This window comes from Benincasa hispida, chromosome 9 (assembly GCF_027475165.1).
Source record: "Benincasa hispida cultivar pf3 chromosome 9, pf3_genome.v1.1, whole genome shotgun sequence".
Taxonomy (NCBI): Eukaryota; Viridiplantae; Streptophyta; class Magnoliopsida; order Cucurbitales; family Cucurbitaceae; genus Benincasa; species Benincasa hispida.
The window spans coordinates 51,841,900-51,859,014 of NC_143486.1; the positions used below are offsets into that span (position 1 = coordinate 51,841,900).

Here is a 17,115-nt window from a genome sequence, read left to right on the forward strand (position 1 = left end):
ACTCGGGCAAATCTCCAAAATGGTAGGTTTGTTGAGTCGGCTAACAAGACCACTCTTACCCATGCAAATTAAAGAATTGTCCTCATAAAATGGAGTTCACAACTCAATCAGGATTAAAGTCAAGTCACTTATGTGATGGAACGAACACATGCGCAGTAGAATAAAGGATCTAAATTACCTTAATTAGGTTAATTTCAAAGAATAAGCATGTAATTAAATTAAGAACAAAAGGATAGAAGATATACAACTTTTGTAGTCTCAAATCTTCTCCAAATCCCCTCCAATCTCCTCACGAACGATTTGTAGACTACCACAAGAGTCTTCCCAACTATTCTTTGGCCTTAAAACGGGATGGTGGGATCCGGTGAGTGACTAATTTGGAGAGAAAAAGGTTAAGGATTTGAGAGAAAAATAGATTAAAATTTTCCAAAAAAAAAAAAAAAAACTTATAAAAAACCACTAGGCCAAGAAGGCTAAATTTCGTATAACTCTTATTTTTATAGGTCATATCATGCAAAACATACAACTTTGAGTTTGATGAGAATTTGACATTAACAAATCCACTAACTCAAGTGGGATTAGTGGGACAAGTGTCTTCAATTGAAAACAACACCTAACAATGCAAATGTTGGAATTTCTCACTCAAAATTGTTGGATCTTTCCACTAACTTGGTCAAAGATCAAAGTTGACTCTCAAAGTCTAAACCCAACATTTTGACTTTTTCACTTTTAAAATCAAAAGTCAACATTTTGACTTTTATTATATTTTTTACCTGGTCAATAATTTTGACTTCTATTGCAATTTTGACTAATTCCATTTAATTTCAAAATTAATTCTAATAATTAATTTTAAAATTAAATTAATATTAAATAATTAATTAAACAATTTAATTAATTTAATTTAATATTACATCCAACACTAATCCCAATTAGTATGAATCCCTATTTATAATCTTGATATTTAAATCTTATTTAAATATCTCATATTTTCTCTCTCTTTATGTTTAATTCACAAACATTAGGTTAAATATATTGTATATATTTAACGTTTTGCTCCAAAAATCAAATTCGATATGATTAACCACTAGTAGAAGGACCTTAAGAACCTACGGACGATCCGAGATTAACCGGCTAAACTTTTTAACTTAATTAATCAACATTCGTTAACTACTGGGTCACTCCACTAAAGCCCAATAGTTACACTCCCCTGACTGTAGATATATTTCTGTCCACTCGATATAACCATAATCAATGAGTAAACCCTTCACAGGTTGTTCGTAATAATGGTTGGGTCAAAAAGTTGTTTTACCCCCGAGATTACATCTTGCTCCTTAAGTCTAACTGATTCTCTAATGAAGAATTGGTTTGTGATCCAATCACTAAACCGAGTTCCTCTCGAGCCAATGAGAGGGTGGAGTCCCTTATTCAAGACCCGGAGTTAACACTTAAAGAAACAACCTCTCTACTATCCCTAAAAGCGAGTAGGAGTGAATTTCGTCTTCCACCCTATGTCCCCAACTATCTACCCGGTCTTACCCTTGAAATTGGAGGCTTATTGAGCCGACGTTGTTGAGTCAACCCTCACCCATGAAAATCTAAGGATAATCCCGAATAAATAGGAATTCATAGTTAGCTTAGAATTAAGGTCAAATTACATAGGTCGTCACTTTGAAATAGTCAGTCTTAAACAGTAAACAACAAGTAAGTGACTTATTTTTTGGTCCGGTCTTATATAAACTCTTTGCACATGATGCCTCCACTTGCATGTCTCCACATGAACGATTCAGGATCACATCATTTGTACTAAATACAAAGTGAGTTGCATCTGATAGTGTCCCCGGGATAAGGTACCCAACATTATCCATATACTATAGATCGTTTAGAGTATTTACTCGAACTTGATCCACTTTTATATCACTACATAAAGTCCGAGTATTCATGTAATAGCCATGGATCTTAGTTTATTGGATTTAGGTTCTTTCTAAAACGAAATGAACAATTTATACATTCAATAACAACTTTGTTGAATAAGCCTCTAACATCTTTATTGATAACAAAATAACTTTATTATTTATAAACCATAAGTTTTAGGACATAAAACCTAATACTATGGTCATCTTATTGAAATGCAAGTCTCTTCTAGTAACGGTGTTATATAGAAAGACTATTCATTTCGTGGTTCAGTCTTATACAAACTCTTTGTATATAATACCCTTATTCACATGTCTCCACATGAATGATCGAGATCCGATCATTTGTAGTACTTTACAACAGTTGTAACATCTATAAAGCAAACCATTTTCATAGTATCACCAGGATAAGGTACTCAACCTTATCCATTTACTACAGATCATTTATGTTATCACTTGAACATGATCCATCTGTATGTCTTCACATACATATTTAAGTTTCATAAAATAATCTTGGATTTTAGTTTATTGGATTGAATTAATGCAATCTAAACGTCAATAAAATACCTCTTATTTTATTAGAGATTTGATTTGTATTTACAAACTACAAGACATATGAGATTTAGGACATCAACTCCAGCACAGTATGGTTGGCTAATTTTATTACAGGTAAGACTTGAGCAACATGTTATGCAACATGTCAAAGACATTGTCATAAATATTGTTACATGTCTGACAACAAATTTTGCAGAATATCTGTTTTATATCTGTCTGCGTGATTTGTAGATTTCCATATCTGCCTTCCTTATTTTCCTGCAGAGAATATTTATTCGCTCTAAAAAAATATTCTCATAGCTACTCTTATTCATTTTTAGAGTTAGTCGCCTTATTAGAAAAATATGTATTGAAAGTTTTGAGCTTAGGGTTTGTCTAAGCCTTAACTTCCATGTATTATTATTGAAAATCTTTGTATTTATTATTGAGAATTTTGGTTTGACAGCCATTATAGAACTCGAGAAGAGTTTGATTTGATATTGTATGTAGGGGGAGCCTAAGTACGTTGAAGATGATGAAATCTCATATTTAGGGTAGCCTAAATATGATGATTGTGAGGGGATCTCACTCTTATGAAGAGCCTAAGTATGTTGTATTGAAGGAAATCTCATACAAAACTTGAAGAAGCATTATTGTGAAAGTCAGGGGAGCTCAAACTTAAGGGGAGCCTAAGTTGAAACTGAAGAAGAAGTTATACGTGGGTCACTGAAGATGGAGTTTATCCGATAAGTTTTTTTATTGTAATTACTAAACTCTTTATAGTTAAGTTTGTTCCATCGGGCACACTGCCCCCAACGTAGGTATTTTTACACTAAACTAGGTGACCAATCTCTGTGTCATTGTTTTTCTGTTTGTTTCATATTGCTCACTTGTCATACATAATATTTGTGGCATCGTATTTGACATTGTATTCTATGTTAGACCTACCTAATTTTTCATATATTCTATCGCTAATAGACTTGTACGACAATATAGTCTATCACTAATAGAATCTAAAAGCTGGATCTAAATTTTGTTATGTTTATAATATCTTTTGCATTATACACAATCTGTTAATATTTTGGTAAGGGTGTTCAAAGTACCCGATGACCCGAAAAAACTGATCAACTCAACCCAATCCGTGCGGTTTGGGTTGGGTTATCAACTCATTTGGGTTGGATTGAGTTCAAATAAATGAAAATTTTATGGGTTGGGTTGGTTCATAGGTTTAACTAATATAACCCAAACCAACCCGAATTTATTATTAACTTTAAAATATATATTTTTTTATTACTTATAACACAATTATTTATACATATATTGATTTTAATTTTATTTAATTCAAATATTTTTTAAATAATTTACTTTTTAACCACTCTTAAAAGTAGTTTCTTTGCACTTTAGAAAAATTATTTTACTATATAAATTGAAATTGAGTTGTTAGTCTTAATTCAATATATGAAAATAATTAAATTAGATTTTTACATATTTACATTTTGCTTCTTTTTAAAACAAAATTTTAAATAAATGACTCGATTAACCCAAACCAACCTAACTCAAATATTTCCTGATTGGGTTGAGTTGGGTTCATTTTTTAATAAGGGTTATTTGGTTGAAGAAATTTACAACCTGAACAATTGGGTTGTGTCTAAAAAGTATTTCAACGCAATCCAACTCAACCCATGAACACCCTTATATTTTGGGTTTGATTGTTATATTTGCAACTGTCCCAAAAATCTACTTTTAATGTGTAGGCTCATGATATAAGAATCAACATGCAACACGAATCATGTATCAAATACAAGCTTAAGTTTTTTTTTAAAAAAAAATTATACAGGCTCACGTTATACTAATATAACAATATCAAATATGTTCAATTAGTTAAACGTTAAACATATATTCACACATTGAGTTAGAAGTAAGAGTGCAACAAAAAAATTTTTTAAAAAAATTGAAAAACCAAATCAAACCAAAGCCAATCCACTAGTTGGCTTTGTTTCTTGGTATAGAATTGGATATCTTAATTTGTAATTAGGAAAAACAAAAAATCACTGATTCGAATCAATTTTTTTATTGAAAAAATCAATCAAAATCAAATCGAAATGAGGGTATATATATATACCATTCAAAATAAACTCTAGATACCTTTTAGTATTTTAATTATTTTAGAACATGTATGTTTGTTGTTTAAAAAAAAATAATTATTATGTTACATGTATGTTTGTTATTTAGAAAAATGACAAGAAAAAAATTTAAATACCCAATTTCAATTTATAGAAAAAGAAATAGACCAAATTTTAATTTAAAAATAAGTAAGAAAGACCAATTTTTTATAGAAAAAGAAATAGACCAAATTTTAATTTAAAAAAATGAAGATAAAAATAAAAATAAAAAAATAAAAGACAAAAAATCGAGAATCAAACCGAATAAAAACTAGTCCTTTTTTTTGTTCTTTATTGGGCTATCAGTTTGGATCCCTTCTTTATAAAACCGATCGATTTGAGTTGACTCTTTTTTGGGAATTGGAGTGTATGACAGAATTTGAAGTTTCATTCTGAAAAATGGCAAAACCGTCAATAATAAGAATTATGGCAACTCATGTGACATGCACATGACCACAATTTTCTAAATCTCTAATTTGTCCTTGCCTTGTTCGTAGATGTTGTTGTTGATGAAACTACATGTAATTTCAAAATAGCAAACAGAGTCGTTGATATTTGTCAATAACTGCCCTCCTAATTTTACTCATGTAGTTAACATAATCTCTATATTGTATTATTATTTTAGATCTATTTAACTACTTTACGAATTTATCACACCTTAATAAAATATCCAGATTTTTCTACCAAATTTATACTTGAAATATCCATATATTATTAAAACTTCTTTTATCCATATATTTTATTCAAATTTCTATATTATTTTCATAATTGTATACATACATTTTTAATGAATTAGCGGTATATTTCTCACATTCTCAATAAATTAGTTGTATAAGTTATTTTTTATATTATTTTAACATATTGGAAAAGAAATATCACATTCTAAAAATATGATCATGCATTGATTGCACAAGAATATTGTTGCTCCATACATTGCCATAACTTTTGTTACTTAGTTTCATTGATTTAGATTTTTTTGTGGTTTCTTTAACAAGCTACGCTTTTTGCTATAACTTTACAATTAGGATTTGATTTAAAATAAACAAATCTCTTCCTCATTTTTTCCTCTTTTGAAATTTAAATTTATTTTTAATATAAAAATTAGATTTTGAATTGATTTAAAATAAACCAATCTCTTCCTCATTTTTCTCCACTATTTGATTCAAAATAGCTATTTGCTTTGATTTGATTTAACCACTTTTAAAAAATATTGCGAATTAATCAATATTTAATTTGTTTACCATCATTTGGATTTTAATTTATAATACATCTTTTTTAGATTTTATATTATTTTATTCATTTTTTATTATTCTAAATTCGGATTAAATTTTGTTATTTAATTAGGATTTTACAAAATATTTTATACATATTATCATCTAATAAATTGTATATTTCATTTACATTGATCATTTTTTGTATTTTTAATTACTTTTTATTCATTATCATCTTATTATATTATTACATCATTAATTTATCTTTTTGACAAACAAATAAGTATTCACTTTTGCAATCTTACTGTTTTTGCTATGTCTTTTTGTGGTTGATACTTGTTGAAGCTTATGAAAATGGAATTATGAATATTGTGTAATTGTAAATAAACGAACTTTCTCCCCGAATTATATTTGAATTTATATTTTATTATCAAATTAGATTTTATCTAATTACTTATCGATTTTTTTTAATCAGAATAAACAAAAACTTATTGTTTTTCCTCTCCAATTTATATTTGAATTTATTTTTTATTATCAAATTTGATTTTATCCAACTAACTTTTGATTTATTTATATGTTTGTTATAAATTCAATTGTATCTAAATATTTTTTTTATTATTTTATAATACTGTTATCAAATTAATTTGATTTTTTTTTCTTTATTCAATTTTTTATATACAAACATGTAAAAATGGCTTGTTGAACCTAAGAAGAAACAAATAAATGAGAATTAAATTTTAAATGCGTGAAACATGTGGGTGTGAATATATATATATATTTTTCAGTTATTAATAATAACAATAACAATAATAATAATAATAATAATGAGAATTATTATTATTATTATTATTTATTATTATTATTTAAAAGAAGATAACAAAAAACCCCAAATCTCATCTTCTTCACTTAGCCGCCCCAAAATTTCATTTTCTCTTTTGCAATCTCATGTCTTCCATCCAACTATTTCTTGAATTCCATCATCTTGGCTAGCTTTTAACTACCATCCTCACCAGGTAGGTTGCCAACCTTTTCTGTTTTTGTTTCTACTTTGAATATCATTTTCAACCAAGATGTTCTGGTATTGATAGTGTTTAAAGTTGGCATTCAAGATCTAATAAGCAAAATGGTCATAGGGAATGAAGATGATGAGACTCCATACAACTAGTTTGGTGTCAAAAGCAATCATACTTCCAATGGTCACATCATTGCAATTCCTTCACATATTCATTTGCCAACAACAACTTTATTGGTAAAATCAATTGTTGTATACATCCATAAGTTTCTAATGACCCCATGGTTCTAGAATGTCGGTAGAGTATACTTGTGGTATTCATGTTGTTTTTGAATAATTTTCATTTGTACTTAATTTTGTTGTTTTAGGGTAGTTTTGTCATTTACTAATTAGTATTTTTTTATTATATAAGTTTGTTTTGCTATTTTTATAATTTTGAAATTTTTTTGCCATTTTTCCATATGAAATTTTAAAATTTATTGTTTCTCTTGTCACCTCTCTTTTTTTAAGACAAGTTTGAGTTGGTTCTTAATTGACCGCAAAATTGACAAAATTGAATCAAATTTCACCCTCTTAGACTATGTTTCGGATTAATTTTGAGAGAACGAGAAGCGACTTTAACACTTAACCTTTTTTGTTTGGTATAACAAATTATGATTAAATCCAATAAAATCAATTTTAAATCACACGTTGATTTTGTGACCCTTTTTAAAGTTTGTTATTTACTAGCTTTATGGTTCTTCTAAAAGCCGATACAATATTTAAAATTATCAATTAGAATTAAATTTTATTTCATATATCTATTTTAATAATTATTTAACAATTATAAATTATTAAAAAAATAATATTAAGTCCATTTTTTTTATGTATCTAAAATACTATAATTTAATATTTATTTACCAAATAATCAACTTATTTCAAATAAATACCCTACATTAAAGTAAATTTTACAAAAAAAAAAAAAAAAGAAAGAAAGAAATGAACACAGTTGCAAGCAACTACCACAATCCTAAATGAAGTCTTAGGCTATGTTGGCATTGCGTTAGTTGTGGCAAGAAGCGATTTAGAAAAAAAATCTTAACCATTTTATGCGTGTCGTAAAATAGATTTTAATTAATATAGTTTTCAATTTTATACTTTAAAAAGAGGATTTATTTTATATATTTATCTATTTCTCACCTAATCAAATTTAATTTTTATTCTTTATGAGTTAAATGCATCATTTTTTTTAATATTTAAAAAGTAATCTATAACAAACAAAATTTATCATATTAAAAAATTATTTAAAATTTGAAATTACAAAAAAATAAAAAATTGATTATAAGTCGATTTTAGTTATTATATCTAAAATAAGATGTTTTTGTATTTATTTACTAAACACTCTAACCTATTTTTTCAAGTTTAAGTTGAAAATTACTAAATATTATTTTATTTTTTTTTACCATCGATTTGTGTAGAAGTACGGCTACTCCACAATTATTTTAAAAGTTACGACAACGTGGAATTGAGTCATGCATGCTAAAAGGGTAATAGCGTAAATAATGATCTGTTTTGGGGTAAATGTTAATTCCCCTCTAATTGCATCACTCATATTTAATTCCTACCTAAATAATCCAGTCAAAAAATCGGAGCTGCCGCTGCCAGAAAATGAAAATAAACGTTATAAAGAGAAAAACTGTTGAACATGTGCGATGGCCCACAATCTCTCTCCATCACTGCGCATTAAACTACCGCCGAACAATGAGTGAATTGTTCTCTTCACAATTTCTCTACCCACGAAACGAATTGTTCTCTTCTCCCTTTTCCTCTATCCCCGTTTTTCCCATCTAGAAATGAGTGAATTCAGGTCCAAATTCTTGGAGGTTTACTCATTGTTGAAATCTGAGCTCCTTCATGACCCTGCTTTCGAGTTCACTGACGATTCTCGCCAATGGGTCGAGCGGGTACCTTTCATTTTTCTGTTTTATTGTCCCCATCTTCCTTCCCTTTTCATTCCTTGATGATTTTTTCCATTTTCCCATGATTTTTTTTCGTGTTCTGGGTTGGGGTTGAGCTGTTCGACTCACTTAGGAATGTAATGTGGTTCTTTATTCTTCTTATTATTGCTATTTTGCGTATTGGGATTTGTTTGTTTTGTTGATTTGTGTGGAGATGTGGCTGTGGAGTGGCTGAAATGAATGAATGATTTGATGATATAGTCAATGAATTTCGAGAGATTTTGAATTCTTGTTAGATTGTTTTGACTTGAAATTATTGTGTAGTTTATTAAGTGGGGAGATTTTTGTAGGGATGACGCTTTCAGCACCTTAAAGTTTAATGAACAGCCCCCCATAAATCAATGATTCTTTTTAATTTAGACATCGCGCTGTCTTTTAAAATCGCAACAGGGCTGTGTCAACATCATCAGGCTGAGGGCTGGGAGGGACGTCTTTTAACTCTAGGCCGAGTGGAAAACCGTGAGAAAAAGTTCCATTGCGCTAGCCCACCTCATCGGCTCAGAGATACGACAACATCAGGCTGGGAGGATCGTCCCTAATGTGATGGAACTTAAAATGTTGTTAGTGTGTCATGACGTAAGCATAAGGTTAGATTGTATTAGTTTGTGGAGGGCGGGTCATTAAACATTAAGGTGGCTATGAAAGGGTCTCATCCGTACAAAAATCTCTAAGTGGGGTGATATTTTGTTCCTTATGATGAAAAGTAAACAGAAGAGAAAATGGCACATACTTATTACTTGAAAAACCTTAGTACAAGGAGAAAAAACCACAATGTAAAATAATGTCCAAAGGGTACAATTTAAATAGAAAAAGATGAAACCCCAGGGAACACATGAAAAGGAAAAAATGCCCCTAGGGCAAATATTCTATTTTTCAACACCTTGGAACTCTTTGGGGAGTTTTGTATTGTGGGATAATTGAATTGACTAAAGGCTAGGCCTTTCAGTCAATGTTTGCTAGCAGTTGTGGAAAGTTTACAATGCTTTGTTTTTTATTCTTCTTTTTCAGTTATGCTTATGACCGCCATATTTTTTTATTATCATGTGGATTGCTACCAAATATGAACATGACAATATGGCATAGTTTTGGAAATCATCCTGATCATGGAAACATTTTCATATATTCAAAAATAGAAGCTCTAATATTCATTAAAATTCGACATTAAGAAATAAAAATATGGTTGTTTTACATCTCTGAGATTTTTCTGTGGAAAGGAAGCTTAGACCTTGAATCACTTGATGAATGTTTGTTTGTAATACTTGTGCACAATGCTAATGGCAGCTTACATCTTCTTTATGCATGTTGATTTTTGCTTAAATCTACTTTGGAAATAAGAATTTCTAGTTTAGCTCACGCATTGAAGAAACCGTAAGATGAGTGATTTCTTGTTACATGATCTAGTTAATGATTCTCAGTATATGCTTAGTTTTTGGGTCGGTGGGCTTAGTGTTTATAAGAAAGAAGTATAATAAGAAGTATATTCAAAGTGAGTTTGCATCGCCTGGGAAGCCCTGGTTAGACCATGCTTGTCCATGGCTTTTGATTTGTGCCATGATGATCTATCCATTTATGTGAACATCTTCATTATTTCTATGTGTTTGGTATCTATGTCCATATTCTCTCTCCTCTGGACTTTTATAGATGCAAATATTTTGTTCATCCTAATGAGCTTGTGTGTTCCTTTTATTGCAGATGCTGGATTACAATGTACCTGGAGGTGTGATCAAAACTCACCCAAAAAGCTTTCAAGATTTTCTTGCATTGCATGCAAAAGCTTGAAGAGGAATTAATATTTGGCAGATATGATCGTTTTAATTTAATTTAATTTAATTTTTTTTTATAATTTGAATGTACAATTCCTTTTGCAGGAAAGTTGAACAGAGGTCTCTCTGTCATTGATAGCTATAAGTTACTAAAACAAGTGGAAAAGCTCACTGAAGATGAAGTGTTTCTGGCTTCTGCACTTGGTTGGTGCATTGAATGGGTATTGCTGTTGCTATTTGGTACTCTTATTTGTGGTTGATTCTTTCACAGTGAATTGTATATCATTATATGACTATTGTGCTGACTTTTCATAAAATGCCTGCATTCCCAATCATCAATTTCACAGCTTCAAGCATATTTTCTTGTTCTTGATGATATCATGGACAATTCTGTTACACGACGTGGACAACCTTGCTGGTTCAGGGTACCAAAGGTGTGAACTTTAGTGAAACCGAGTTATTTTCCCAGGATGTTATTGAAATCTATGTTTATATTTGTGTATCAGCCTTAACCTATATTGTATTTCCTAATTATAGGTCGGTATGGTTGCTGTAAATGATGGCATAATGTTACGGAACCATATCTCGAGAATCCTCAAGAATCATTTCAGAGAAAAGCCTTATTACGTGGATCTTTTGGAGTTGTTTAATGAGGTGGTTATCTTTGAGAATACCTTAGTGCCAGCCTTGTATTTTCTTTCTGGCTAATCGAGTATCAATGGTTTAGGTAGAATTTCAAACAGCCTCAGGACAGATGATAGATTTAATTACCACACTAGAAGGAGAGAAAGATCTATCAAAGTACTCATTACCTCTGTAAGTGAGAAATTCGCTTTTTAACAAAGTTATTCACCTTTTACTCTAAAATGCATTCATTGGGAAGCTTTTTGTGCAGTCATCATCGTATTGTTCAGTACAAAACTGCATACTACTCGTTCTACCTTCCGGTAAGTACAATGCGCCTTTATGTAAATTTTTATTATCAAAAGTAGTGAAGGCAATTGATACATATTTTTTTTCAGCTGTAAGTAAGAACTTCTAACTTTTGGTGCCCAAATCAAGTAGAGTGCCTAATTTAGCTTCTAAAACAAACCACAGAATTAATAGCATGTAAAGGAAATTAATAGGCTTTACAGGTCTGTGAAGAAACTAATCTCAGAGGTCATATAGATGTTGATGATCGTTAAGGAGTTTAAACATGATCCCATGAACTTTGAGAATCGCATGGGAGCCATCTACTTAGATTAAATATGTCCGAGGTTTTTTTTTAACTAGCACATTATAATGAAACAGTAACACTAATATTGAACTGAACCATATGAATGAGAAAAAAAAATTAAGGATTTTTAGGTTAAGGGGAAAACCATTTTTAGATGCAAAAAGGAAACCCATATATTATAATAGTTGAAGGGGTAAAAGAAAATCTTAAGAGGCCAAAAAGAAAAAACTCAAATAACTTGGCATATAAATTTGATACTTTATTTGAATATAAGTATGAATACAATTTTATGTGCCATATACTATTTTTATTTTTCGTAATTCATATACCACTCTATTCACACACTTCTGAGTTCTGATTGAACTTAATGATTTTCATTTAATTACAAATATTCTTTATCTATCTTCAGTTCTATTGGAGCTGCTTTTCTCTTATGGAATTCAGAAATCTACCCTGATATAACTCTTTGATATGACACTAGGTTGCATGTGCATTACTAATGGCAGGTGAAAATTTGGACAATCATAATGATGTCAAAAACATTCTCATTGATATGGGAATCTATTTCCAAGTGCAGGTAGTTTGTTATTTCTTTGAACATTCATACTTTAAGATTGCATAGGAAGTTGGACTGAAATATTAGTTTTTGCTTCAATTCGATCTCCAAAACCATTATGCTATTCCAACTCTTCTGTAGGATGATTATCTGGATTGTTTTGGTCATCCTGATGTAATAGGGAAGGTACGTTATGCAATCTAGTACTTGAATGCGGTACTATCATTTCGTACAGTTTGCCTCCTTTTTTTTTTTTTTAACTTTGAAAAATAGATACTTGATTGACTTTTAATTGAAATTGTAGATTGGAACAGATATTGAAGATTTCAAGTGCTCTTGGTTGGTTGTGAAAGCACTAGAACTAAGTGATGAGAAACAGAAGACTTTACTACATGTAAGTGAGAAACTTCAAGTTCCCTCTATGAAATCTGGTTTTCTCAACTGAGGAAGAAAAATGGTAATTTTTGGTTTTCTACAGGAAAACTATGGGAAAGCGGATAAGGATTGTGTTACCAAAGTGAAAGAGTTATATAAAGCCCTCAATTTGGAGGTTCTACTTCCTATCTTCCACACAGTTATAAGGAAGTTTAGGAACCAAAACATAATCTTGTTCAAGGACTAGAATAAAAGATTTAAACCAATTATAATGCGTTGTTATGTATATCATTTGAAACTATTGATATGATCTAGTCTTTTTGGCCTTCTTGCAGGGCGTATTTGCCGAGTATGAGAGCAGAAGTTACGAGAAGCTAGTAAAATCCATAGAAGCTCATCCAAGTGATGCAGTACAAGCAGTGTTGAAATCTTTCCTTGCAAAGATACACAAGAGGCAGAAATAGAGAACAAGAAAGAGATCGACTTCGTTGGCCAAGAACTGTCAGCCCAAGGTACATCATTTTCCTGCTATATAATTTGGTGGATGTAAGCAGATTATGATGAAGAAATGTTATGGAATAGTGAATCTGCAACGAGTTATGTTTGATTTCTTTATGATATTTAAGGCTTCAGAAGTCTCTCAGATTTCCCTATCTTTAGTTGTCGCTTTAAGTTTTAACACATGTCTGAGTATATTTCATATCTGGTTACCAATTCAACTACATTTAAGTTCTAGCAAATGAAAAATACAATACGTATCCGTTTGATAATCAAATTGATTCTCTATCGCTTTCGGTTTTAGGTTTTCGGTTGGTAACTGTTTACTGAATTTATTTATGGTTTGGGAGTTGACAGTTGAGAGTGAACTTAAAAGGCAGAAGAGAACAGATTCTCTTTGAACTCCCCATCACATTTGTATACTAATTGAAAATAGATAAATATATCAATTTTTAGCTCTAAATTTTAAGGTTGTATCACTAATTATTGTATTAATTTAAATTATAAATTTTCGTAATTGTATCAATTACACTATCCTTTCGATGGAGAAACAAATTAGAAATAAATAATCGAAATTTAGAACACCTGTTTTATTAAAAAAACTTACAAGTCCTCTCCACCATCTTCCACAAATCTATATCTCTTTTAAACAATTTCATATCTGAAACTGTAAAAAGTAAAAATAAGTAAATAAACCGATGAAACAACAAGAAACTTCCTCGTTGTTTCAGATCTGAGCGAGGAACAACGATGATGGGTAGAGAAAGAGGAATATGGAAAAAAGTGGAAAAGATGAAAGAGAGTGATAAATATTACTTAGAATTTTTAATTATATTTTATTTGTAATTATTATTATTTATTTTATAAATTCTAAAGTCCATGGTGTCATTAATGTAAGGACTATAATTGAGTTTCGTTTGAATGTTGGAAACTTATATTGTTTAATTTTTAGTACCGAAAAAAAGAGACAAGGACTAAATTGACACAAAAACTAAATTTTGTCGACAATAAGTAACTTCAAAACCAAATCAAAATGAGTATAATTCAAAATTAATGGACATATGTTCATTTTTTGGGATTAGAAGTTTGATCCCTACTTTTGTAATTGATGAAGTTAAAAAAAAAATGGTAATTTACCAAAGTGATCAATATTTGATTTGTGCTACTTTTTTTCAAGTACAAAGTCATTATTTAACTATCATCATAACATACAAATGCACATAAATATAATTTTGGATCCTAAGAAATCCATAAAAGTACTCGACTCAAAATAGTAGATTTTTAACAAGGAATTTGTCGTCATCTATAAACCCTCACAAATCAAATAAAATTTATAAACTCCAAGTTGTACTACTCATACTACAACGAAGTATGAGTGACAAAACCGAATCATCTCCACCAGGAATCTAAGAACTATGGGTGTTCATGGATTGAGTTGGGTTGGGTTGAAAAACTTTTTAGACCCAACCCAATTGTTTGGAGTGTAAATTTCTTCAACCTAAATAACCTTTATTAAAAAATGAACCCAACCCAACCATGAAATATTTGAGTTGGGTTGGTTCGGGTTAATCGGGTCATTTATTTAAAATTTTATTCTAAAAAGAAGAAAAACATAAATATGTAAAAATCTAATTTAATTATTTTCATATATTTAATTGAGATTAACAACTTAAATTCAATTTATATAGTGAAAATTTTCTTTCTAAAAGTGCAAAGAAACTACTTTTAAGAGTTGCTAAAGAATAAATTATTCAAAAAATATTGGAATTAAATAAAATTAAAATCAATATATGTATAAATAATTGTGTTATAAGTAATAAAAAAAAATATTTTAAAGTTATAATAAATTCGGGTTGGTTCGGGTTATATTAGGTGAACTCATGAACCAACCCAACCTATAAAATTTTCATTTATTTGAATCCAACTCAACCCAAATGAGTTGATAACGCAACCAAAACCGTACAGGTTGAGTTTGGTTGATCGATTTTTTCGGTTCATCGGGTTTTTTGAACACCCCTACTGAGAACTTTAGCCAACAATTGAATTCGAACGGTCACAGGGGAATTTGATGTTATTGTGATTGCAATGAATTTAAATAGCATGAAGTTAAATGTGTACTTTAAAAGGAAATTAAATTCAATTAAAGGGACCTATCTTAGGGAATTAGGATTTTTCTCATGCGCTTGGTTGTTCATTGAACTCTAAAGATTAATTGCATGCAAGATTTTACTCTTGTTTCATTAGCATGGAAGACCATAATTATCACCTTAGTGCATTAATCAATTAGCTAATTAGCCTAGATGTTCAATTAACCAGTTTCAATAGCCTAATGGATTAAACACACATTAAGTCTAGGGAAATAAACCAAGTCAATAGTAGATAACCTAAATTATCAATTAATTACATTCTTGAAAGATGACTTTGAATGCTATAAAAGAAATTGTCTAGTCTAAGGCAATTTATAACTTAATTATAAGCAAGCCAAAAATTCAAGCCCTTATTGAGATTAACATGAATAGTCACATTTATGCCTAGCAAAGCAAAGAAAATATCACGATTGATCAAGCCAAGCATAAATTCCAAGCATGAAACATTAAAATTGTCTGAAGAATCAATAAAATCCAACATGCATTCAAAATAAACAAGTCTCACAATGATGAGTTTTATCCTATTCTTAAGCTAGAAATAACCTACCTTACCCATTCATAATGTGACAAGATGAGTTACAATCTCCAAAATAGATGAAAAATACAAAGAATTTAATTCTGGAAAGAAAGTACAGAGAGAATTGAGGCTATTGTCTGGAAAATCGAACATCAAATCACCTAAATTTGGCAAATATTAATTTATATAAAGTGTCGAGCATTGCAACGTTGACAAAAGCGCTGCAACGCTGCTATCAAAGTGTAGCCCTCAATCGTTGCAACGCTCACTGCTATGCTGTTCAAATTGCCAGTCGTGCGTGTCTCTGATGCGCCTGTCAACATACGGAGCATTGAACGCTCCAATGCAACGTTGCAATATTCTCGCCATGCATTGTTTCTGCCTTCAAGCATAAGGCTGGCATCGCAACGCCTTGTCCAGGGGTGTTTTGATAATTTCTTTTTCTTTCTTCATGGTTGATGCTCTAGAGCTACATTTTGGCTCATTTTCATCCCGTTTCGACTCCAGAGGCCTGTTCTATCTCTTAGTTGTTCAATATCTACAAAATAGCATAATAAACATATAAAATCCATGAACGAACCCAAATTAAGCAAGAGAAAATAACACTTTTATGGTACTAACAGATACTTCATTTTTTTTAAATGTCAAATATGCTTCATTTTCTTTTATTAGAAGATGCCAAATATATATTTTTAAACTTTCAATTCTGTGTCCAACAGGTTTTAAAACTTTTAAAAGAATCTAAAATATTTTTTGGTTAAAATATCATTTTGGTCCTTGTACTTTATAATTTAGTCCATTAAAGATTAAATTATTATTAGAAATATGATTGTTTTCAAATATAGGAAAATAAACTAAAATATTTATAAATATATTAAAATTTCACTATTTTTTTTATGATAAACCGCGATAGACTACTATCTATGATATCTATGTCATGATAGATTATTAAACACAAATAGTAGTCTATCACGATGTATTGCAAATAAATTATGATATTTTGCTATTATTTGTAAATATTTTCAACAATTTTGTCATTTAAAATGATTTCTCTTAGAAATAATATACCACTCAATTTGTTTACAAATATAACAAAATAGCAAAAAATTTCCTCATCTATCAAAAACTTCAAAGACTAAAAACTAAAAGGCTAACTTCAAAGTCAAAAGGAATGTAGATAGTCCTTCCCTTGATGTTAGAACTTCAATCCACCA

General features: G+C 30.0%; 1 protein-coding gene across 3 annotated transcripts; it reads left to right on the top strand.

Annotated features, from left to right (window-relative positions):
- The first annotated feature begins 8,456 nt into the window (after positions 1-8,456).
- LOC120087260 (farnesyl pyrophosphate synthase 2-like) lies at positions 8,457-13,514 on the top strand. Of its 3 annotated transcripts, XM_090317817.1 has the most exons (13): positions 8,601-8,772; positions 9,217-9,413; positions 10,519-10,543; positions 10,695-10,829; positions 10,937-11,023; positions 11,127-11,243; positions 11,317-11,405; positions 11,485-11,536; positions 12,290-12,385; positions 12,506-12,550; positions 12,669-12,758; positions 12,843-12,914; positions 13,075-13,514. In XM_090317817.1, the coding sequence occupies exons 4-13, from the start codon at positions 10,767-10,769 to the stop codon at positions 13,201-13,203; spliced, it is 840 nt and encodes a 279-aa protein (XP_090173943.1). In that variant the 5' UTR covers positions 8,601-8,772; positions 9,217-9,413; positions 10,519-10,543; positions 10,695-10,766; the 3' UTR covers positions 13,204-13,514. The 3 variants fall into 3 exon arrangements, with proteins under 3 accessions (XP_038900125.1, XP_038900126.2, XP_090173943.1); XM_039044197.2 differs by lacking the exon at positions 9,217-9,413 and having other exon boundaries at positions 8,457-8,772; positions 10,695-10,810; XM_039044198.2 differs by lacking the exon at positions 9,217-9,413 and having other exon boundaries at positions 8,581-8,772.
- The last annotated feature ends 3,601 nt before the right edge of the window (positions 13,515-17,115 follow it).

Coding starts and splice junctions, on each gene's coding strand:
- LOC120087260 (XM_039044197.2), top strand. CDS start 8,662: ATGAGTGAATTCAGGTCCAAATTCTTGGAGGTTTACTCATTGTTGAAA. Junction 11,244..11,316: donor TTTTGGAGTTGTTTAATGAG/GTGGTTATCTTT, acceptor TCAATGGTTTAG/GTAGAATTTCAAACAGCCTC. Junction 12,551..12,668: donor ATCCTGATGTAATAGGGAAG/GTACGTTATGCA, acceptor TTGAAATTGTAG/ATTGGAACAGATATTGAAGA.